The sequence below is a fragment of the Chionomys nivalis genome, chromosome 12, assembly GCF_950005125.1.
Source record: "Chionomys nivalis chromosome 12, mChiNiv1.1, whole genome shotgun sequence".
NCBI lineage: Eukaryota > Metazoa > Chordata > Mammalia > Rodentia > Cricetidae > Chionomys > Chionomys nivalis.
Window position 1 is genome coordinate 60,361,141 of NC_080097.1, and position 24,821 is coordinate 60,385,961.

Consider the following 24,821-nt stretch of genomic DNA (forward strand, 5'->3'; position numbering starts at 1 on the left):
ATATCCATTTTCTTTTCTTTCTTCAGAATCTAAGCACATTTTTAAGCATATTATAACTGTCCAGATATTTTCTCAGTATGGATCTGACTTTATATGTGTTTTGAGCCTTCTGTGACCTTGGGAGCCAAAGTTTAACTAGCTAGGCCCTTTTTGGGTCCACCCAGCTTTGGGTTCACCAGGCAACCTAGCTCTGTGAGCTGTTGTGTCTGCACTGTTGCAGGCATTTCTATCTCGTCTCCCACAAGTGCTCTGTCGCATAGCTGGGACTCTTAAAGGAGTCCCGCCTCTATACTGTGAGCAGTGGACTCTGTGTATGGGCCCCATGTTGGGAACCATTTGTAACGGGTCTTTTTTCTGTCCCACCAGCCAGCTCTCAAATAATGACATGGAGACTTCTTATTAATTATGGAAGCTCAGCCTATAGCTTAGGCTTGTTCCTAACTAGCTTTTATAACTTAATTAGCCCATTTATATTAATCTGTATTCTATGTGTGGTGTTACCTCTCTGCCATCTTATACCTCATGTTTCCTTTCCGTGTCTCCTGGCTTCCCTGTGCACCTCAATTCCTCCTCTTCTTTCTTTCTCTCCCCAAAACCCCACCTATACCTCCTGCCTAGCTACTGTCCATTTTTCATTACACCAATTACAGCAAAACACCTTCACACATCCAAATATCCCACAACACCTTTCTGGGTCTCTGTTTCTTCAACTGTAAAATGGGGGTAATAATACCTTCCTTGTTTCCTCCGAGACAGAGTTAGCCCGCAGACCCCCTCAAAGATTAGCTAGTGCTGTATACCTCATCTGCAAGGGGACCCGGTGACGTGTGTACTCTGACCGTGTCCCAGAGGCTGCAAAAGTACTCACACTCCTGGTTGATTCTTATGGCTGTTTATTTGCCCAGAACCCTTAGTAGAACATTGACTCTTCATTCCTGAGCAGGCAGAACTTTTAACAGGACACCCCACCTTCCCACCAAAACTGCTCTTCCCGTTTCCAAGAAGTCCCTGGGCATTTCCTCTTCTTCCATTTCACTACCTTAAGACCAAAGTCGACCCTTGTCTTCCTCCCAGTGTTGTTCCTAACCCTGAAGCTGATTTGTAGACTAAGCTTGTTTCTCTCTTCTTAGACGGCCCTTTAGATCCCTCTTGTGGTAATCCCCAGATAGGAAGGAATTTACTGTCCTCTTCCAGCTCTGACTCTAATGTTCTCTGTTCCGGGCTTCCTGTCTTCCAGGGAATAGCAGAGCAGTTAGCTTTGGCAGGTGAACAATGTTTTTGCTTTCTTGTTTTGTTTTGAGACAGAGTTGAACACTGTACTTCAAGAACTGATCTCAAACTTGAGGCAATTCTCCTGCCTTGGCCTACTGAGTGCTGGGATGGTTAGTGTGAGCCAACACACTGCCCATGTTGAAGGATCACTTGACAGGATGATCAAGCCCTGGGGCCTGGAATACCTGACCTTTTAGTCTCTGCTAAGACAGCAGTTCATAGAGAGCGTGGTAACAAAGATGTCTTCTTGTCTAATCAAAGGACTTCACATAGCATGTGAGGAAGGAGGGGAAAGAAAGATGTCTGTAACACCTGACCCCTTTTATCTGCCCCTTCTTGGCCTGATATTTGCATTTGGGCTTTATGTTGACGGGCTATTTCACCCTTTGGTTTTATTTCCATTTGTATCTCTGAAGGAAAACATGTTTGAAAGAGAATGTATTCTTATCTGTGGCTTTTTTTATTTTGGAACAGGGTCTCACTTACAGCCCTAGCTGGCCTAGAATTTGCTACACAGACCAGGTTGGCTTTGAACTCACAGATATCTGTCTGCATCTGTCTCCGAATGCTGGGATTAAAGATTTGTGCTACCACCCTGGCCATTCTGATTTTAAAAATAAAATAAAAATTAAAAGCATTTATTTTAGTTTTAGTTGGGCTTTTTGGTTTTGTTTTGGTGGTTTTTATTTGTTGGTCTGGTTTTTTTTTTTTTTTTTTGAGTTTTACTATTTTGTTCAGGCTGAACTCAAATTCAAAATCCTGCCCCAGGGGCTGGAGTGACAGTTCAGATGTCAAGAGCACTGGCTGCTCTTCCAGAAGACTTGGATTCAATTCCCAGCACCCACATGGTGGCTTACAACCATCTATAACTGTAGTTTCAGGGGACCTGGCACCCTCTTCTGACATCTGTAGGAATCAGACATGTATGTGGTCACAGACTTACATACAGGTAACACCCATACATACTAAATACACATACATGCATACATACATGTCCTGTCTCAGCATCCTGAATACTTCACGCTACATCTTTTCAATTTGAGAAGTAACAGCAGGTTTTACACCTGAGAGGAGTAGAGGATTTAATGTGACTTTTCTTCCCCTTTGATTCATAAAACTGTGTCCTTGGCCCTGACTGCAAATTGGACTTTGGGGGCCAGGCATAGTGTTGCATTCCTGTGATCCTAACACTCAGAAAGCAGGGACATTGGATTGGTGCAAGTTCAAGGATAGCTTAATCTACTAGTCTGTGTATAGGAATTCCAGGCTAGTTAACTAATTGTATGGCACAACCTCATCTCAAAAGAAAAGACAATTGAATTTTGGCTTGGAAGTGGATGCCTTAGAAGTGAATTGAGGTGAAGTTCTGGCTGGTTTTGGAAAATGAAACATAGAACTTTATACCTTGAAAAAAAATGTTCACCAGGCAGTGGTGATGCACACCTTAAATCCCAGCACTCAGGAGACAGAGACGGGCAGATCTCTGTGAGTTTGAGGCCAGCCTAGTCTACAGAGCAAGTTCTGGGACAGCCAGGGCTATGTAGAAAAACCCTGTCTTTGAAAAAAGAAAGAAAGGAAGGAAGGTATTTTTTAAAGACTTATTTTATTATTTTATGCATAGGAGTGTTTTGCCTGCATGTATGAGTGTGCACCACATTCATACCTAGTGCCCTCAAAGATCAGAAGAGGGCTTCAGATTCCTTGGGACTGGAGTTACAGATGGTTACAAGCCATATGTGGCTTCTGGGAATTGAACCCAGGTTTTCTGCAAGAGCAATAGTGCTCTTAACCACTGAACCAACTCTCCAGCCCAGACTTTACACTTTTTATCTCACTGATTCCAAACCCCCGAAGACAGGTGAGACACTGTGGAGCCCGTGGGCTGAGGCAAGCTCTCCAGCCCTGCCTCTCTCACCTGAACCTAGTCAGTCTCTGCTTCAGGCATTGAGCAGGAAGCTGGGAAGGGCGTGAGAAGGGAGCATTCAGGAGACCTCATTTCCACCTTCATTGTAGAGATGAATGAAGCCAGTTTAGGAAGATGTGTGTCGGGACCATCCCTACTCTCCTCCCACCCCGCCCAGTGCGCATGACCCAGGAGCCCCCTTTCTGTGCCTGCTGCTGGCCTCTCTCTGAGAGGCCTCCAACCCTGAGCATGCAGAAGGGGATTAGTGAAAAGAGCACCAGATTAAGCATCAGGAGACAGCTTTCAAGATCCAATTTTACCCATCAGTAGCTAAGGAATTTAGAGAAAGCCACTTAACCCCACGGTCTCTTCGCCTTTTGGTCGGTAAAGTGGAGAGAAATTCCTCTCCCTGAGTTCTACGGGGTGATTCTGAGGGTCATATGACACCGCGGAGAGGGAGCCTCTGAAATATGGTGCTGAGTTTTGCACGTCCTGTGCTCTCAGAAGCCGTGGCTATAACAACTGTGACTGTTTGATAGGCTTGCTTCATGCTCTCCAGCAAGGGTGGGGCTATTGCGGCCATGTAGAAACCAGCTTCTAGGCTGTTGTCTCCACTCATAAATGTTTTGCTTTATTTTAAACCAGGGTTTCACTATATAACCCAGGTTAACCTTGAACTCCTGATCTTCCTGCCTTGGCTTCTCAAGTGTTGGGATTCCAAGTATGGGTCACTATACCCAGTCCATAGTCACAAGTCGTCACGGTATGTGGCCATAATCTGTCCAAAAGAATTTGCCCTTCGGCTCATTTTTGAAGCTTTCTAGTTGCCAGATGGTCTCTGAGCAGAGCATGTTCCCGGTCCTTTCTTTTTAGCCAATTCTAAGAGCCTGTCACTTTAGCTAGAACCTGTGTAGCCAGTCGGAGCATCCTGAGATTCAGTACTTGCTCCAGCCGTCACTACTGCCGTGGCCTCACATAACTCATTTTGCTTCTCTGAGACTTGTTTTCCTCTGCTGAAAATATGAGCAATGTTATCTGACCCCCTAGGAGTTTCCCAGGGAATAAAAGAGACTTGTAAGTTCCTGTGAATGTATGTCAGTTCGCTGCCCTTTTCCCTACTCGAGGAAGAATTGTTACTGGACATACCTGCCCGGAGTTCATGGAGGTCTTGGAGACATTTTAGAACCTGATCAGAAATAAGACCCTAGTAAGAATCATTGCCGGACATCATAACCCCCATCGCAAAGATGCTTCTGAATCATATTAGAGATGGGATGACCCTGAGATGTCACCTGTTCTGACCTCACTGGATCTTTGTGCCTTCTGCAGGGAACATCATCGGCTCTGGGATCTTTGTCTCCCCAAAGGGTGTGCTGGAGAACGCTGGCTCTGTGGGCCTGGCTCTCATCGTCTGGATAGTGACAGGCATCATCACAGCTGTGGGAGCCCTCTGCTATGCCGAGCTGGGTGTCACCATCCCCAAATCTGGAGGTGACTACTCCTATGTCAAGGACATCTTCGGAGGACTGGCTGGGTGAGCAAATCTGGAGGCCTGGATGGTCTAAAGCTAATGTCCAATCTTTTGCGTACCAATATGACTCTGTCATCTAAAAATGTATTTATGTCACACTCATAGCTAATCCTGGGATGCATGTGGTCCATGGGCTGCAAGTTAGTGCCACTGGTGGAAGAAAAGGAGAAATCTGGGACAGAAGGGCCAGATCCAAAGAGTCCAAGGACGGGAGTTTCAAGTCTCCAGTGTGTTGCCAATCATGTAACCAGTAGATGAGCCACACTGCAATTCTTATCTCTACATTAAGCCTGATAGGCAAGGTTCTATAAACAAAGTAAATGACAACACTGACCACAGAATTCTAGGAAAAGTAATTATAAAAAGGAAGCCCTATACATGTGAAGGACATGTGTCCCTAGTCAGAGCATCCTGAGATGAAGCATCCCCTCTTCACATTGCCAAGGATGGTGACCTCCTTCCAGAGTTCCAATCTTGAGTTTTTTTTTGGCTTCTCTAACCCTGACTGAGGAACTCATCCATCACTAAAGGGCCAAAGTGTGTACAAGGTGCTTGCCCTGAAGACTCCTGTCTGATACCTCCCTGGCAACTGCTTACGTAGCCACACCTTTAGGGTATTCTACTTATCGGAATTCTGGGGTTGCATACTTACTTTTTCAACCCTTGGACGTAAAGGGCTAACATTGCAGAGAAGATTGAAGGGGAAAGGAGAAAGCCCAAACACCAGGATGTGTGTCAGCACTAGTTGAAATGTGTGGAGGACTTTGCCGATACATCCTGTCATCGGCATTACAAAGGACTTGGGGTCTCGTTTGGGATAGGGCAAGAGCTGACCTCTTCAGTATCTCTAGAAACAAAAGGAGAAATATGCCTTTAATCCACTGGTATTTATTTGCTCATTTGCTCAAGACTTCTCCTCATCCCTGCCTCTTACCTGACGTCTGCTGACTCAGGCTCGCTGCCCTTGCAGCCAGTGATTTTGTTGTTCTTCCTTTAGGTTCCTGCGGCTGTGGATTGCTGTGCTGGTGATCTACCCCACCAACCAAGCTGTCATCGCTCTCACCTTCTCCAACTACGTGCTGCAGCCACTCTTCCCTACCTGCTTCCCCCCGGAGTCTGGCCTGCGCCTCCTGGCTGCCATCTGCTTGTGTAAGTGGCATCCGGACCTCACTTCAGCCTCTTTCAGTCTTCCTGATGACCTTCATGTCTTGGTTTCTCTTTTCTTTCTTCATTCTCTCTTTCTCTCTCTCTCTTTTTTTCTCTCTCTCCTTTCCATTCCATATGAATGTGTTTTGGATGAGTGGATTCTCCAGAGTTACCTCTAGTGTTGCATAGAAAGCCAGGTATGGTGTCACATGCCTGGAATCCCAGAACTTGGAAGGCAAAGGTAGGAGGATATTGAGCTGGTGGCCAGCACAGGCTACATAGTGAAAGCCTATCACAAACAAGAAATAGAAATAGCTTCTTGGAGACACAGTCGCTTTTGATGCTAGGACATTGGCCCTTTCACCTCTGCGATCTGATTTCCGATTGGAGCCTCATGGCCATGATTGCCTCATGGATTCATGATGTAAAATGGGCCATGTTATTATTTTCCTAAGGATAGAGCAAGTGACTTTCTAGGAGGCAGATCCTCCATGGAGTCCAGGTCTTTGGAGTCCTTGGTCTTCCAGTACAGTGGTGCTGGCTTCTACAGCTGCTGAGAAGACCCCGATAACCTTGTGGCAGACAGTTGTGACAATTTAGAGACTGCCAACTCACGAACATTGTGAAGTGTGTCGAAGGAGCGTTTATCCTTTGTCTGTGCCCTAGATAGGTTTTTGTTTTGGTTTGGTTTTGGTTTGGTTTGTTTTTGAGACAGGGTTTCTCTGTGTAGCCCTGGATGTCCTAGAGCTCTATATGTAGAGCAGGCTGGCCCCAAACTGACAGAGATCCAGCTGCCTCTACTGTCTGAGTGCCTGGATTAAAGGTGTGTGCCACCATGCCTGCCTTGGATGAGTTACTTTGATTCGTTGTGTGTTTGAAGTGGTGGGAAAGCCTTGTAGGCATGGTTAGGATTAATTGACTGCAGTGAAAACCCAAGATGGGAAGAGGCTTGCAAGGTGGACTCAGCAGATCTTCACGAGAAAGGTTCTGTGGAGCCGACTTCTAGGCTCTGACGGCAGTGATCTCAGTGGACTGGGATGCCCCGTGTTTTTACTCACACACCAGCTCCTCAAGCAAATACTTGGGTTTCAGAGGCTGCACTCAAAGGTTGGCTTGGGGCCTGCCTTCAGTACACAGCTTCTAACAGTATGGCGACCAGCCTTGCTATTCATTTCCAGGTCCAGCCGTTGTTCTTCTGTCTGGCTGGTGTGATGGGATAAGAGGGACCCACCACTCTAGACAATCTCCCAGGACAGGCATCTGAGACCTTAGCAAGAGGGCTTTGTTTGGCGGTAGAGATTGGCCCTGATGTAGACCCTACACCTAGGCAAGGTGAACTATGAGGCCGAATTCCTTGTTTGGGGCAGTGGTCACATGTTTTGTCTGGTCTGCTTACAGACCAGAGGTAAATGAGTGTGCGCCCCCTCAACTCTACTCCACACATTCTGATTGCTTGGCCAAGCTGCTGTCTGCCTCCTTGCGAGATCAGATCATGCATGGTAAGCAATCCTGTGTGTGCATCAGGAGGGTGTCTGTTAGGAGCACAGATCTTTCTGTACCTCGGAGAGTTGGGGTATATGGGTATTAGGATCACTAACTTGCTTCATAGCTGGAGCTAGAGCTGGGGGCAGTGGAGGAATGCAGGAGAAGTAGCTGCTTCTGCCTTCAGCCTAGCTAATGAGGGGGGAAGGAGAGAGCACATGAGTGGCAGCTGCTGTGTCGGTGTCTTGTGCACAGAGTCAGCTTCCTCCTTCCCGCTGATGCTACCAAAGTCTCAGGCCAGAGGGCTCCTCTGACCCTCTCCTAGAAACCCAGAGCTCCACAGCTGTGAGGCTCCCTCCCCCCGCCCAGGAGAGGAACCAGACCACACTATGCTGTTCCTTTACCACAGACTGCCACGGGTTTGACACTTTGCACAGTGACTGAAGTCGTGAGGTCTGTGCGCACACACATACACCCTGCCCCGGCTAGGACGGTCCCAGCCCTTCCAGGAGGTAAAATGAGCTCTTCTCCAGCCAGCTCCAGAGAGGCAGGCAGCAGACAGTGCACTCCATGCCTGCCCTCCCTGGACACTGCCCAGACAAGTCAAGAAGAACCGGAGACACTTGCTGTCTCCCTTTCCTGCCTTCAAAGAGCTAATAAAGTCTCCGTGGCCCTCCCCTGCATCCTAAAGTGGAGCTGCAAGGAGAGTGGCTCCAACTGAGCAGAGCCAGTCTTGTCCGCCGGGAACAGTCATTTTTCACTATCCTTGAGATGTGTGTCTAGATAGTATTCCAGCAGGAAAATCTTAAACTCCGTTAGGGGACTCCCAGAGATGGAAAACAGGTCCCAGATGATCTGAGCCTGTGTACAGAGGTTCCGGTCTCTGGTTTGTTGAATGTCGTTTTGCTTTGGGAAATAGAGGGTGGGGTCTCACTATCTAGCCCAAGTTAGCTTTGAATTTGCTATGTAGGCCAGGCTGATTTCAAACTTGCGGCAGCCTTCCTGCCCCAGCCTCTCTGACGCGGGATTCATAAGCACCACCTCTCTACTAGTACTTTATTAAAAGCCCACGTTGGAGCCTTCTTCAATAGTCTCTCGGGGCAGCCCGTGTTGAAAACAATTCGTCGATGCCATGCTTCATGATGCTGGCATCTTTGGGGCAAGGGAGCTTTTGAGATGTGATTTTGCTATGTAGCAGGTAGCCCTGGTTGGCCTGAAACTTTATATATTTTTCCGGCTACCCTGAAACTCATTGTATTGACCAGGCTATCCTCCAGACCTTGAACCTGTGGCTTTCCCCTGTCATGTCTGGCCAGTTCCATGTCCTGCTCTATGACAGGGCTCTACCATGTAACCCAAGCCACCTTTGAATTTACTATGTAGCCTAGCTTTGAACATATCATTCTCCTGCCTCAGGTTCCTGAAGGCTGAGTTTCCCGTGGGTGAGGGTGCCACCAGAACCCTGGTATTGTGACATCTTATTCCAGTACTCATTCCCAGCATGGCCACTGTCATCCAGTGTCTCCTGTCCTCTCAGCAGGTGCCGGGTCACCCAGCTCTGTGAAACAGTCTCTGTAAAAGTGGAGGCAGGATGTCACCCAGCTTCAGCATACTTTTGAGAGAAGCAGCAGAGAGTGTCTTAGTTAGGGTTTCTATTGCTGCAGTGAAACACCATAACCAGAGAGCAAGCTGATGAGGAAAGGATTTATTTGCCGTACACTTCAGCACTATTGCTCATCAGGGCAGGATCCTGGAGGCAGGAGCTGATGCAGAGGCCACAGAGGGGAACTGCTTACTGGCTTGTCTCCATGGCTTGCTCAGCCCATATTCTTAGAGAACCCAGGACCACCAACCCAAGGATGGCACCACCCACCAGGGGTGGGGCCCTCCCCTATTGATCACTAAATGAGAAAATGACTCACTTTCATCGGGGCATTTTCTCAACTGAGGCTCCTACCTGTGATGACTGTAGCTGGTGTCAAGTTAGCACACAACACCGGCCAGTACAAAGCATGGATGTGGGGGGTGGGGACAGTTATGCCGGAAACTTTGCTTTTCGTTGTCTTATTTGGCTGATGATTGGCTGGACCTACTGAGTCATGAGAGGTTTGAAGAAAGGGCCACCCTTGGTGGAGAAGTCAGTCACTGGTCTGTAATGTGGGGCACAAAAGAGAGTGGGTGTGGCAAAGCCTGGGTCCAGTGCTGGGGTGGGATCGTTTTTGGAAGAAATGGTTTTCTGAAGAAATGGTTTTCTGAAGAAAAGAATTTCTGAAGAGAAATGAAGTTGGGACAAGGAAAATAGGGGTGGAGAGGCAGAAAGAACCTGATGTAACCGACTTGCCTGCCCAGAGCCTGGAGGGGGTGGGGGAAGAGGACAAGAGGAAAAGAAGGAACTGCAGATTTGGACCTGCTTGTGCAACCACCACAGCGCTGTTTGAGTTATTCTATTATTTAGGTCAAAGCTGATTACTTGCTGCTGAGTCAGCAGAATATCCCTGGTCACCAGGCAGTAATAAAAGAAAGCATTTTACATTTTAATTTGATGAAAAGCCTTTCTCTCTGGCCTCCCCGAGCAAGCATATTGGGGGGAGTGGGTTAAAACTCGGTTTGGACGTGCCTGCTTTTGTGATTTGTTTCTCTTGGTTATCTACAAAGTTCCAGTAGAACCATGAAATAAGTTATAAAAGAGTCCTAGTGACACACCTCCTCGCTGCCCTCGCCCTACGCCTGCGCCCTGCTTATGGAGGACAGGTCCCCCCATTCTAACCCATCTACTGAGGTGTAATGAGGTGTATGGCTGCTGTCGGCTGCTGCCTCTCCAGCTCGCCCTTCTGTCGTGTGGGCCCATCTTCTGGGTGTTCGGTGACTTTCTAAAGTTAAAAGACAAAATTCAAATGAGTTAGCTGGTCTAGGGCCCAAGCGATTCTCCTGCCTCAAGCCTCCCAGATACCCACTGGTGCACACCAGCAACTTCAAAATCCCACTTAAGTTTGATTTGTCTTCTATATAATCAGGAAGCAATTCTTTCCACGAAACACACTAAGTCCTGGGAGTGTGGAGAGATGGCTCAGCAGCAGTTAAGCACCCTTGCTGCTCTCAGAGGGAACCAGCGTTCACTTCCCGGCAACGGCGTCACTTTGGTGACTCACAGCCATCTATATATAACCCTAGCTCAAGGGACTCACACACCCTGGCCTGGCCTCCTGGAACTCCCGCGTGCATGCACATAAAAGTGTGCAACACACACACACAAGCATATATTTTTTTTTACCCTGGAAACAAAAAGAATAAGATTTCTAATGTCCTAGCAGATAAGGTTGGTTTTTATAGACAGAGAAGGGCTTGAAGACAGCAGAAACAAAAGTCGAAAAAGCAGATCAGTAATTCACAGCTACTGTCCTTATAAATTAAGGCATAGGAGACATGGTGACAAGAAGCAGCTGATTAGCTTACCATCAAGTCAGTTCAGATTATTCCTTTTTATATGGGTTAGAGCAGGGGGAATTTGTCATACTGATTGAATGTGACATCTTTGGAAACTGTGGCTGTTATCTCTCTAATCCTGAGCCTCAGAAGGTCGGATAAAGTTTACTGAAGCACGGATGACTTCATTTTGAGGTTCGGCCTGCTGTTGGGGCCCTAGTGCAGGGGCTCAGAGCAAACATGGCCTCCTGTAACCTTCATTTAACAACTGTCATAAACACAGTGGCTGCAGTGGCTCAATGGGCGCTGGGTATACATGGCGTCCTTTCATAGTCTGTCCTCTGAGTCTTGGTCAGGGCTTGGAGGTGTGTGCTGGGGATGAACCCAAGGTCTCAAACATGCGCTAAGTAAGATTTCTACCACCAAGCCACACCCTAGCCCTCCTCTAAGAATCCCGTTTCCCAACCTTTTGGTTTCTGCCTCTCTTTCTTCTCTTGGAGATCGGCATGCATTTAAGATAGTCCCTGGCTTCATTCCTTTTCTTTTGGGACTAAAGTCACTGCCCAACGTTTTAATGACAGTGCTGTCACTCACGAACTGCTTGGAGATCTCGCCCTACAGAAATTCCTTCTTCTCGCCCTGTGGAGAAAGGAGCACGTAGCAGGGAGCACCCTGCCTGCATAGCTGAAGGGGAAAACTTCTTATCCTGGGCTCCATCTCCCCACAGAGATTCCTAAGAGATTCCATCCCTCCGCAGAGATTCCTAAGAGATTGCTGCTCCTAGGCTGCAGACTTCTCCCCATTCCCTGAGCTCTTTGGAAGGGGAAGAACTTCAAGCATTTCTTCTAGGCCTGAGTCACTCTCAATCCCTCCGCAGAGGCCCCCGCTGCCTGGAGCAGGACGCTGCCCTGTTTTGCAAGCCTTCTGCAAATTAATCCCTTGACACAGAGGCTTCAGCAGGATCTAAATCCCCTGTTCATCTTCTCTTGAACCTTCACGTTCTCTAGACTCAAACTTCTTATGCCCAAATGATGCCTGGGTGGCTCTCCCTTCTTGCCTTTCCCTTGCCCCCTGAAGACTTCTCTAGCCAGTAGACAATAGCAGAGTTTGAAGGACTTGAGGGTTATATTCGGCAAGAAAGAACAGCTCATATATACCTAAGAAAGAGGAACTCCTAAGGCATTTGAGCAGGAACACATGATTTGTTGAAGAATAGCATGTGATAAAGTTCACACTTGGATCAAAGAAGACAGTGAAACATAGAAACAGGCCAAACATTTGTCCAGACTGAGAAAGTGGTGGTGGCCTGAACAAAAACTGGTCTCACAGAGATGCTGGTCTGTCGGAAGCAGGACATTGTAGGGGCGGAAGCAACCTTTTTAGCACTGAGGAGTAGGAGTCTGGGGTGCCTTGTAAGTGAGAATGAAGTGCGTAAGTTAGTCATGCCCCGTGCTGGGTGACGATGGGCAGCTGGAATGTGTTCTCTCTGCCTCTGCCTTCCAGGTACTCCCCGGGTCCTGCTGGGTACTGAGCAGGTTTCTGCTCAGAAGTCTTCCTCCAGGTGGCTATCCCAGGATTCTGCTAAAACGGCCACCATAAAGAAGTGTGACCAGAGGTGGGAATGTGACTCAGTGGTGAACACCTGACTAGCAGCACAAAGCTCTTGGTTTGATCCCCAGCACCAAGACAAAGTGAAGGAAAAAAAACTAGTAACTGGAAAACACTTCCTTCTTGGGAAGTACTAGAGAGATGAGACTCACCACACTGTCCAATAGTTACTAAATACCCATAATACACCAGAGACTGTTCTTAGTAGGCATGATACAAAAGCAGAAAAAAAAACTTTATTTTGCCAGGTGTCGTGATATACACACACAATCCCAGCATTCATAGGCTAAGGCAGGAGAACTGTCACAAGTTTAAGGCCATCCTGGACTACAAGATGAGCTCTGGGCTAACCTGGGCTACAGAGTGAGACTCTAAACCAAACCATTGGACAGGCAGTGTCCAGCACAGATTGGAAAACTGAATGGGCTGGAGCAGGAAAATGTTCTTAAATGTGGTCCTTTTGATGGGACTGCAGGCTGTTTAATATCACCACATCATAGAATAAACAGTAAGAAATATCAAGACCAAGCTTGGTGGTGCGTACCCTTAATCCCAGTACTCAGTAGGCAGAGGCAGGAGGACCTCTGTGAGTTCAGGGCCAACCTGGTCTACATATCCAGGATGTTCAGGATATCCAGGGCTACCTAGAGAAACTCTGTCTAAAAATGAAAAACAAAGAAATACAACAAAAGTGGGGACCCAATCCTGAAGGGGTCAGCTGTACCCCAAGGTAAAGGAGGAAGGCACTGAAGGATTTCAAAACAGTAACACTACCAGAGTTGCATTTAGAGGACTCTGCTGCACAGGAAAGAATGGGTGGCCCTTGGGAGAAAGGCCAGGGGCAAGGAAGCTGATTGCACTGGAGTTACAGGAATCCAGGTTAGAACTGTCCGTGAGGTGACTCATGGTGGGTATAGAAAGAAGTTAATGGATTCGACGTTTCCAGGATTGTTGAGTGTGGTGGTACATGCCTTTAACACAACCACTCGGGAGGCAGCAGCAGACTGATCTCTGTGAGTTAGAGGCCCCCCAGGTGTACATCACTAGCCCAGGCTAGCCAGTACTACATAGTGAGACCCTGTCTAAAAATATACAAAAATGATCAACAGGATTAGGTGGAAGATCCAAAGAGCACACATGTTTCCTTTAAGGGGTTCTATGTAAATAAATCAAGGACGGCACTAGGTCTTATTTCAGTGTTCTCTGGTGCGGGTGGTTGACCGCTGTCCCTGCCATCCCTCACTCTCAAGAGCCTTTACCAGGACTCGAAGAAGGCATCCCCTGTGCCTTTGGACTTTGACGACAGGGCCAGAGTAAATGCCCACATCTTAGTGCTATTTTGCCTCCATTTCCTGTCAGGCCTCTGAGGTGTTTCTGTTTCCTGTTGCCCTGGAAATCAGGGTGTCTCAGTCATAGTGACCATATGTGTCTATCAGGGACTCGGTTTTGATCTCCGATAAACAGAATAACTAGTAGCACGGGGCTTTATATTTTATATGTCATAGTAAGCAATTGCCTGTATCACAGAGACCTCGGTGGCCATGTTCCCTAGAGACCCATTGGTTTCAGACACTTGGAGCTGCTGGTTTGTGTCCTGCCTGTCCTCAGGCCAGGGTTTGGCTGTCCCTGGCCTCCTGAGAAGAACCTCTGTCTGGTCTCACTGTGCTTGGCTGTCTCTGACCCAGGTCACCTCCCTTTCCAGCCTCTGTCAGCATCTCTCCTAGATCCTGCCTTTCTTTTCGCTCCTGGACTGGAGTTTGCTAAAGCTCCCACTCTGAACATGGCAGAATGAACGGCTTGTTTCCGTGACTGGTTCCACCCTGTTTGTGGAAACGAGGAAGAAACCCAAGGGTTCCTGAACCAAATCTTCAGGAGTCCCGCTTCCAGCAGGAAGATTCCTTTCCTTACTTGTGTCAAACCAGCTTGGATTCCCTCTACCCTTCTGTTGCCGTTCTCGGGGCTCACTTAGGTTTCCCAGGGGAACCCATGGCTGTGATTTATAAAATCATATGCTAGAGGTGTGGTGAGCTTTTCAGGATTAACGTTCTATGCCAGATTTACATCAAATGCCAGAGACCATGCACTCAGGGGACTTAAGGAATTATGAGGGTGGGGCCCTCCTGCTACTGAATGCAAGGGACAAGGTTAGCGAGTTTAAGTTTGAATGTTAGCCACCGTCACAGTTGGGATAGCTGAACCATCTCGGGAACTTACAGCATGGTCCAGGTTTATACATCTTGGTGAACACCAAGTCCACAAGCTTCCCAGTCTGGGAACCTACCGGACCTCCTACGACCCACCCCGGCTCCCCAAGACTGAGTATGATAAAGAGCCGGACAAACCCTGCCGAGCAGCTTAGACCCAGCAGAAGCAGGCATCAACCTTGCTCGGTGTCCAAGGCATCAGCTCTGAGAGCTGGGAAATGAGACAAGAAACTTCAGACACAGTTGGAAAGTGAGGAGTCGGGTTAAAATGAGGCTCCATGGGTGGCGTGGCATGGCATGTCGTTTCTACCCTCTCTACTGCCCCGCCCAGCTCAGAGCCACGTTTAGCCAGCACTGAAGAAAGAAGTACTCAGCTCTCAGAAAATGCTGAGTGAGGTATTCAGACTTCTTGGCTAAACGAAGTACTAAGTGGTGATTCAGCAGAAACTCCAGGTCTAGCTTCTGGCACTTGAGAGGAAAGGCCATGAAGAAAGGAGAAGAGAGGAGGAGGTGGCACAGCAGGAGCTCCAAGTGTCCAGGAGAAGCTGTGCCAGGCACGACCTCCAGAAATACAGGCTGTCAGCTAGCCACTCTCCTCCTCTGAGAGCTTGTCCTTGAAGCGGAGAGGAAACCGCACCAAGACCCTCTTCTTCCTATAAAAGGGAGCTCTGAGGTTTCTAAATTATCAGTGCAAGAAGATGAAAGCGACTTGGGAAGGAACATATATTCCGCTTTGGTGGGCAAAATCTATTTCAAAACCAAACCACCACTGCATACTTCATAGCAGGTCTCAGGATCAAAGCGTCATTCATGAAGAAAGGCCGCTTTGATTGTTGGGATGTCGTGGCTCTGTTTTGATGCTTTGTCTCGGCCGTCGGGTTATTTACATCTATAGCTTCCTGCAGTCACGTCGTACCACATGTTCAACAATGCCAGCGTTTGTTGTAGGTACGCAGGGTGCCTGAAGGCTTTATGATGTGGCTCCTCACCCCATGTGAGAACTGTCTCCAGGTGGTGGCACACACTTGTGTTCCCAACACTAGGGAGGCAGCTGCAGGAGGATCAAGAGTTCCCAGCCAGACTCAGCCACACAGTGAATTGGAGTCTTGCTTCAGTTCCATGAAATCCTGCCAAAGGGGGGAGAAAAAAAAGGAAGGAAGAAAGAGAAAGAAAAGAAGAAAAAGGTTTCACTGGGGGTGATATCGGGGTAGTTCTTGGAAGCTAGTTCCCTGTCTTCCCCTCCTACTCTGCACCCATCCATCCACTTAAACCTCTTTAAGACACCAGTTGCTCAGTCCTGCAGCTTTCTGGGCAGAACCGGATCTTATCTCCACCTCAGGTTGTGTGCCTTAGAACCCCAAGCACTATTTTCTCTGCCTATCAGTGCCTTTTGGCAGCCAGCAACAGTTCCCTCCTAGATCTGGAAAGGGATGAGGTTAGACGTGCCCAGTATTTCCACGATTAGAAACACGTGCCCAGTTCTTCCTCTGAGTGGTGGAAGCAGCCAAGCACCCCTTGTCCAGCCTATCGCAGAGCTAAATGTGGTCACACCCTCTCCGTCCACTGGGACCGTATCCCAGCAGCCTCATGGACACCCTGCAGGGCTGTGCACACAGATACCTTGTCCTTCTGCCACAGAAGCAGGGGTTGTTGGCCAGAGCACAGCAGAGAAGTGTGTGCCCTGGCCTAAGGTGAGACCATGGCACCAGCCTTCCTGGCACCCCACTCACCCTGGCCAGGTGAGATTTATAGCTGGTTCAGTCGGCTGAATGCTCCATCCTGGAAAGGTGCTTATTTTGAAGTTCTGGAGAGGAACAGGGTGTTCTGGTTTCTACAGAGTGACGTCACTGCTTCCCTTTTTCAGCAGCTGTCTGCTTATTGCCTTGCATCTTTCTCTTTCTGTCCTGGCTTTCACCTTCCTCCCGTCTGCTCCTCTCTGCCTCCTTTTCTGTCTTATTTGCCTTACTTCCCCTTTGCTCCCTACACCGGTTCTCATAGTCTCCCTTCTTTACCATCTGTCTTTATTGCCTCTGGTACACCCACTCATCCTCCACGGCCTCTCCCTTTCTGTCTGTCTTTCTGTCTGTCTGTCTTCCTTCCTTCCTTTCTTTCTTCCTTTCTTTGAGACGGGGTCTCTTTATATAATCATAGCTACCCTAGAACTCAGTATATAAAATGGGCTGGCCTCAGATTTGCCTCTGTCTCTGCCTCTGCCTCCTAAGTGCTGGGATTACAGGTATGTGCCCCAGTCGTTCCTTCTTCCCCTTCTACACAACACTGTTTTAACTTCCCTAAAAAGATGAGGAGAAGCCTACTTCTGGCAATATTAAACATCAATAAGCTTTCCCAAGCTGCCTCCAGTTCTGTCCTGATTAAGAAATTCAAACTAAGCCAGGCATGATGGCATATAACTAAAACAGTGGAACTCTTGGGACTGAAGTGAGTTCAAAGTCAACCTGAACTACATAGGAATATTCTATCTTTAAAAAAAATCACAGAGGACTAGAAAGATGATTCATGAGGAAAGTGCTTGCTGCATAAGCACGAGGACCTCAGCTCCCATCCCCACAGCATCCATGTAAAAAGCCAGAGGTAAATGTGTAGTCCCAGCGCCAGAGGCAAAGACAGGAGGATCTGGAGCTTGCCTGGCGGGCCAGTTTAGCCAGTTGGTGAGCTCCAGTTTCAGCGAGAGACCCTAGGCCAAAAAGTAGGGGGGAAACAATAAAGACATCTACCGGATGTTGGCCCCTTGCCCTCATGCGTATGCATGCTTCCTCACACGTGTGCGCATACACACGGTCCCACACATTCATGCATCCAGAGAGAGAGAGAGAGCGAGAGAGAGAGAGAGAGAGCAGCTGTGGTGGGGCACACCTGTAGTCTCCTCACTTGGGAGGTGCAGACAGGAGGTTCAGCAGTTCGGAGCCAGCCTGGACTACATGAGACTGTAAACACATACATACACACATAAACGTAAATGGGGTTCCCCAAGCTCAGAGGGAATGTGGGGTTTGTGACATAAGGGCAGAAATTCAAGTCACTCACGGGAAAGGGCTTCTGAGGATCAGCCTGGCTGTTCCCTGCTGCTCAGAGTGTCACCTGGATTGGGGCCAGGCCAGTATCTTTGGGTGACTGCCTCAGTTCCACACTACAGCAGTGAGCATGGGTACCTCCAGCAGAAGCTGAGGAGGCGGGTGACAGGAAAGGAATGATTACTGGATGATGAAACACCCATCGTGATTTTGCCGCTCAATAGCTGGGGTCTTATTTACTCGTATAAAACGAGGTTTGGATCCCTTAAGGTCATTCTTCAGAGGCTAGAAATACGCATCTGGGGAGTGGGGCACAGACCTGCAGACCTAGCTAGAGAGTAGAGCATTGACTACATATCTGGTCCATTTATCTCTAAACAAGTCATCGAGCCCTCTCTCCAAATAGCCTCATCCCCGTTTGCACTGTCAGCCTGGATGGACAGCTTCAGGGCCAGCAGCCGGTTGGACAGGGTGGAGATTGAGGAGCGTGTTTGTGGCTTCTTCCTGAGAATGGTATAGAATGACCCTTTGATCAACAGGAAGCCAGAGTCCACATCCAGAGGCATGGCACACTTGAAAATAGCTTCTTAGTACTGGGTAAGGATGGTCTGGACCTTGTCAGCTTTCTTCTGGGGAAGAGAAGTGGTCAGCCTACACACCCCCATCTGCCCATCATCACAGGCAACTACCAGCCCTGTTTCATAGGATTGTTCCTTCATGCAAAAAGCAAAACAACAACAACAAAAGAAAACCTGTGATACTCCTTGAGCAGCACAGTGAAGTCCCAGCATTTGGGAAGCAGAGGCAGGAGGATCTCTGTGAGTTTGAGGCCAGCCTGGTCTACAGAGCTAGTTCCAGGACATCAAAGGCTACACAAAGAAACCCTGTCTCAAAAAAAAAAAAAACAAAAAAAAACAAAACCGCTTCACTCAGAACATGCTCTGGGATCTCATTAGCTACTGCCTAGCAGGGTCACTAATGGCTGTGTCGATGAGTGGCTTCTCTGCTGGCCCTGAGAAGGTCAGCAGCAGCAGCAGCTTTCTGTGGGGCATTCCCTGTAAGCAGCTGAAAGCATATGAACTAGCCATTTGCTTCACTGTCCTCCCATTTCTGGGGGCTGAGGCACCGTTGAGCATCTCAGCTTCTGGTCCAGTCTTTCATCCACTAGCTCCACAGCCCCTGCGCCATCCTGAGGTCTCTTGTCCCCCGTTTCTAGATAGCTTGGGTTCAAGGCTCCAGAGTGGGTGAGTTGTAGAGGACGAGCATGAGAAAAGAAGAAACCAGTTGGGAATTGAGAAGAAGCAGGCATGAAGGGAGCAGAGTTGGGAATACAGGAAGAAGTACCAGGGGTCAGTCAGACAGGGCAACAGTGCGTAGTATGGCCTGGTATGTGATGTGGCCTCCCTCTCTTGTAAAGAAACGAGTGTATGTGTGTGTACCTTCATCCATTGATCCATCCCACTGGCCTGATACAACCTCTTTAAAACCCACTCTATAGAGCTGGAGAGATGGCACCAGGGTTGATTCCTCGCACCCATGTCAGGCAGCACACAACTTCCTGTCCCACCCCCTTTCCCAGCTGCTTAAGTCGGCCTCTGTCTGCTCTGCCAGAATGATTCTGAGAAAATCACATCACTCCAGCCTTCATTTTCAGTGGTTGAATGTAGGACTTAGTGTATGGGAGGCAAATGCTCTGCCATGAATTAGAGCTGTAGCCCTCTTTACTTTTTTGAGATAGGGTCTTACCGAGTTGCCCAGGCTGGCCTCAAATCCATTCTTGTAGTCCATGCAGGCTTTGAACTCGCATCCTTCTGCCTCATCTCCCATGTAGCTGGGATTACAGACCTGTAGCACCAAGTCTTGTTCATGTTCTCTTTTTGAGTTTATGTTTATAAACATTTTTAATTAACCACCTAAAGTCTTAGACAATACACACAGATTACAAAATATCTCCGCAGGATACAGTGGACTGTTTTTAGACACAGAGCAGATACAGTAGCTCTGCGTACTTCAAGTTATGAAAACCTGTTGGAGTTAAAACTGCCACATCTCTCTGAGGGAACATTCCTATCTCCTTCCCTCTAAGTTTCTAATCCCCTCCCCCTCCTGACCACTTCACTCCTTACACTAGCCATTCTGAGTTCTACTTACTCCTTGTGCCCTCGCCTGACATTCAAACTCGCCCAGTCTTCTTCTGACCAGAACTGAGAGCGCCAGGCATAGCCCTGACTGTATATTCTGAGGAATCCCAAGCAACGTCACAGCTCCCTATTTTTAGAACATTCTAAGTGAAGATTAGTTTATACTACTGACCACTGTGTTTTATTTCAAATGGTCTCAAGAGGTGAATTTTAAATTGTCTCTTTTATCTATAGTTTATAATCTATCAACGACTCCACCCCCTACAAATGCTCCCTGTCTTCCCTAAACCTCATGTGTCTTTCCACCTACCGAATTAAGCCTAGAGAAATCACAGAATGGGTTCTGTCAAAGTATGTCTGGTGTCTACAACAACCAACTGTATGACCTCTTTCTACCTCTCCCTTGAGGAATGAAATCAGTCACAGGGCTCTTGAAATCATCTCTTGGGTGTTTGTTTTCCTCAGCATTAGGGACTGAATCCAAGGCTTCCCTTAGGCAGAGAACCACTCTACCGTTGAGCCCCAGCCTCAGCCTCTTGGCTTTCCCTCTTAACTCCTCTCATGACCTTTGATAAATAAGGAGACCCACAAAACAATGGGGACAAGCCAGGCATTGAGGTGCACACTTGTAATCCCAGCACTGGGAGATGGAGGCAGGAGGAACGGCAGTTCAGATTCATCCACAGCTCCATATAGAGCTGGAAGCCAGCCTAGGATGTTTGAAACCCTGTCTCCAAACAGACAAGCAAGGGGATAAAGAACAAAGGGATCGTGCCTGGGATCATCTTGATATTCTGTACCCACTTGCCTTGCTAGAAGTTGGACCTGTGGTCTTTGTTTTTGTTTTGTTTGGGGGGCGGGGTTGTCCATGTGAAGCTGAAGCTATCTGGAATATGGGGGGGGGGGATTTGGAGGAGCCCACTGGGATTACATGGAGGAGGACTATTGTCCTGTGCTGTGGGTTTCTCTCAGAAGAAGGAAGCCACGCTTGTCCATGGCAGGACAGTCACCGAGAGAGGAAGAGCAGAGGGTGTTGCCCTAGTTGTGGGGTCCCAGCTTGGTTGGGCAACCAGAAGAACTGGAATGTCATCTTGCCGTACGAAAGTGTGCCAACCGCATCAGCGCACTGCTGACCTCAGCTTCTCTAGTCCGTGTTTAGAGAGCCCTCCTCTTCCTGCTGGACTCTGGAGCCGGGGTGTACGTTGCCCCCGCTGCTCCCTATAGTGCTTCTGTTTTGGTGCCGGGGTTTGACCCCAGGGCACATGGTAAGTGCACACTGCACCACTGAACCACACCCCAGCCCCACCCAGTCGCTCTCTAAAAGCTTTTCTTGTGGAAGCCAGGTCCTGCTTTCTGCTGTTTCCGCACAGTGTCTGTCCCTGGGTTCCTCTTTAACTGCTCCTTTGTGAAATCACCACAATCTCACGTGGCTTCAGACTGCACAGATTTGTAGTAGTTTCTCATCGGCCACCAGCCTGCAAATAATGACTTGTTATTAATTATGAAAGCTTGACCTTAGCTTAGGCTTGTCTCAAATAGCTCTTATAACTTAAGTTAACCCATATTTTAATCACTCTTCTGCCATGTGGCATTAGCTCACTTTCATCTTGCACCCCCTGTCCCTCTCATGTCTCCTGGCTCCTGCATCCCTAGATTCCTCCTCCTCTTCTTTCTCTCCCGGGAATCCGGCCTCTACCTCCTGCCTAGCTATTGGCTGTTCGGCTTTTTATCACACCAATCACAGTGTACAAACATCCTACAACATAATTTGTTGTCCTACAGTCTTGGAGGTCAGAAGTCCTAAACTCAAGTGTCCATAAGGCTGCATCCCTCTAAGAAGTTGTTTTAGTTTCTAGGGTCCTCCTGTATTCCTTGCCCCATGGACCCTTTTGTCTTCTCCTTCCCCCTCCCCCTCTCCGTATTCCATTCCTCCCTCATTTCCATCATCAACTCATTTTTTTTTACAGCTTTCATCTTCCTCTTTTTAAATTTATTTATTTTTATTTTATGTACATTGGTGTTTTTCCTACATGCATGTCTGTATGAGGACATCAGATTCCCTGGAACAGGGGTTGCAGACAGCTGTAAGCTGCCATGTGGGTGCTGGGAATTGAACTCAGGTCCTGTGGAAGAATGGCCAGTACTCTTAACTGTTGAGCCAACTCTCTAGTCCTCTTGTCTCCCTCTTGTTAGGACTCTTATAATTACATTTGGGCTTATTCGGATAAACCAAAATAAGCTCTGTGTCTCCAGATCCTTAACTGAATCACAATTACAAATTTCCTTTTCAGTATTTACACATCCTGCGTATTAGAATGCTGCCATCTTTTGGATGGCTATCATTCTGCCTTCCTAGGAGAAGCCTGATGCTACCTCTTCAATGCAAAGGAAGTAAAGGAGAAACTTCTGTGTTATCTAAGCATCCAAGTGTGAGGGTCAGGTGTGAGGGGAGGCTAAGCATGCCTTCTCCGCCAGGAACAAGGTGACTGTTTTCTGGTTTGGGGTTGTTTTTCTTACCAGCACTGGGAATTGGACCTAGGACCCCGTGAATGCTAGTTAAGCACTCTTTCACTGAGCTGTATCCCCTAAAACAATGGTTCTCAACATGTGGATTACGAGCCCTTATGGGGTCACGTATCAGATATTCTGCATATTAAACATTTACATTATGATTCACAACAGTAGCAAATTTACAGTTATGAAGTAGCAATGAAAATAATCTTATGGTTCAGGCAGTCACCACATCAGGGAGTCACCACATCAGGGAGTCACCACATCAGGGAGCATCAGGAAGATTGAGAGCCCCTGCCTTAGAGACTCTACCATCACTGTCTTCCTCTCAGACAGGACCTTATTAAGTGGTCTGTCTTTTCAACTTTTTCCTTTTCTATTTTTAATTCAGGAAACAAAAAAAAGAAAGAGAGAAAGAGAGAGAGAGAGAGAGAAGATAGAGAGAGAGAATCAGATAAGCCTGGAGTTCCACAGAGCTCCAGAGTACAGCAACCCCTCAGAATAGGCTACCATGGACAAGAACTAGAGTTCTCCAGTACCTTTTCTAGTTAGACCAAAGCTACAAAGTTCCCCCTGCCACAGGAAGCCCTGGGCTGACCCCGGGTGGATACTCACTGAGTCCCGTAGAAGCTCTGCTCCCAAAACATTGTTTGTGCTCACCTTTTTCGTTTGGTTTTGAATTTGGGAGCCAGTGTTGAGGGAAGTAGTTAAGACAAAATCTCTCTAGTTCAGGCTGACCTGGAACTCACTAAGCAGTCAAAGCTAGACTCAGACTCATGTCAGCCAGCCTCAGCCTTCTGAGTGTTGGGATGACAAGCTCGCAGAACGAGGTCTAGCTTTCTCTGGCTCATTTGCATACTAGTATACCTGGCCATGGTAGACCTTGTGTAGAGAGGTGGGAGGGGGGTAGAAACTGTTATGTTTCGGGCTATAGTGCAACTGGTCACATCTACATGTGGCTTTCCTGAAGTTACTAGCTTCCAGGTGCACAGAATTCAGGGTCTAGTTGCACAGAGACAGAGAGAACAGAGTCATTGGCAGCAGGAAGGGGTGCTGGATGGCAGATGGGCTGCACCAGGCCTCCTCTGCAGGAAGGCCTTGGCCAACACCCAGCCAGTACTGCCTTCACTCTCTGACCTTTCCTCTCTGGTTGAGGCTCAAGTTTCAGCTGCTGTGAGGGAAGCTGTTGGCTGTACCAGGAGACTCAAAGTCCCTCTCTTCTCTCGGTCATGTGCTCTGAAGGGTAGGCCTTGGACCGGCAGCATTGTTCTGAGAGATTAGGGGGCACAGGCAGTCTGCCCAACCCTGTTCCTCAGCAGTTGTCTTACTTCTCAACGGTTAAACATTAGTCAGGGTCTGAGTTCTTGTGAAGGCTGGCGGTAACAGAAGACATTAACAAGACAAAACACCTGCCCTTCAGTCACCTCAGCCTCCTTGAGTCTTGTAAAGAGGATTTTATGTTTTCTGTCCCAGCACGTAGGGAACGATTCCCCCTCTTAGCATGAGGCACTCCTGTGGGTTTGTCCTGCTCTTCCTTTCCTCAAGTACTTTCCTGTCATCTCCATCTGCCTTCGCCGCCCCTTGGTGGAAGATAGTTTTGTTCTGGGGAGGTTGAGGGATGAAGGTGCAAGCCCTTACTTTGTAAATCCTTACCCATCCCTTAGCTACATGCATTTTGTTCTTCTAGTCTTCTTTGTAAAAAAAAAAAAAAAAGCCAGTCTCCTACACGCTTTAGTCACGGCTGCTGTTGCTGCCTGGACTGCTGGGTATGGGACACCTGGCCTTGTACCCAGCGTTTCTCAGGGCCCTGGGGAGAAGACGAGGTCATGGTCAAGTTGTTGAGAGTGATTCGGGCTGGATTGTCACCAGGCACATGATCCTGAAATCCTTAGTGAATTGAGTAAGATAACCAAACGTGTATTTATCAAGCTCTCTGTCCATCTGGAACATTCAAGTATTTACAAAATGTTCTCCCTGTTCAGGCTCTTAAAATCCTTCTTCCAGGAACATGTTTTGATTCTTCAGCTATGGTAGCAACCTGACTAATAGCTCTTGCGTGAGGAATCAAGAGTTTCTACTCTCAAAAGTCAGTCTTTCCCTTACTCTTTCAACTCTATGAAAACAACTAGGGATTGTCTCCCTGATTAATGAAATTCTAAGGGAATAAGGGAGAATGGTATGTGCTGTGGAATTCAGAGAGAGATTGGAGAACGAATGGATCATGGCACTTTTTTTCTTTATTAAATATTTGTTGCGCATCTGCTATCTGATAATATGCTTGGGAGTTAAAGATGTAAAAAATATAAAAAACAAAATATATATAATATATATTTATATATAATTTATATTTATATATTATAATATATAATTTTTATATATATTTTTTTAAAGACAGAATTTTAACTGCAGCCCTGGCTAACCCAGTACTTGATATGTACTCTAGTGTAGCCTTGAACTCAGAGCAGTCCCCCTGCCTCAGATAACTTTAATATGAATAGTGAGATATAAGCAAAATGGTGTAAGACTGCTCCCTCCAGGAAGGACAAACCTTGCACCTTGCCTGTAAGA

The 24,821-nt window shown here is 47.6% G+C and overlaps 1 protein-coding gene across 2 annotated transcripts in view; it reads left to right on the forward strand.

Moving 5' to 3' along the window:
* Slc7a8 (solute carrier family 7 member 8) overlaps nt 1–24,821 on the forward strand; it is a 57,846-nt gene that overhangs the window by 18,090 nt on the left and 14,935 nt on the right. For both annotated transcript variants that reach the window (XM_057786273.1, XM_057786274.1), the window contains exons 3-4: nt 4,505–4,709; nt 5,704–5,855. In XM_057786273.1, the coding sequence (XP_057642256.1) occupies nt 4,505–4,709; nt 5,704–5,855 (357 nt within the window). The remainder of the gene's footprint in view (nt 1–4,504; nt 4,710–5,703; nt 5,856–24,821) is intronic.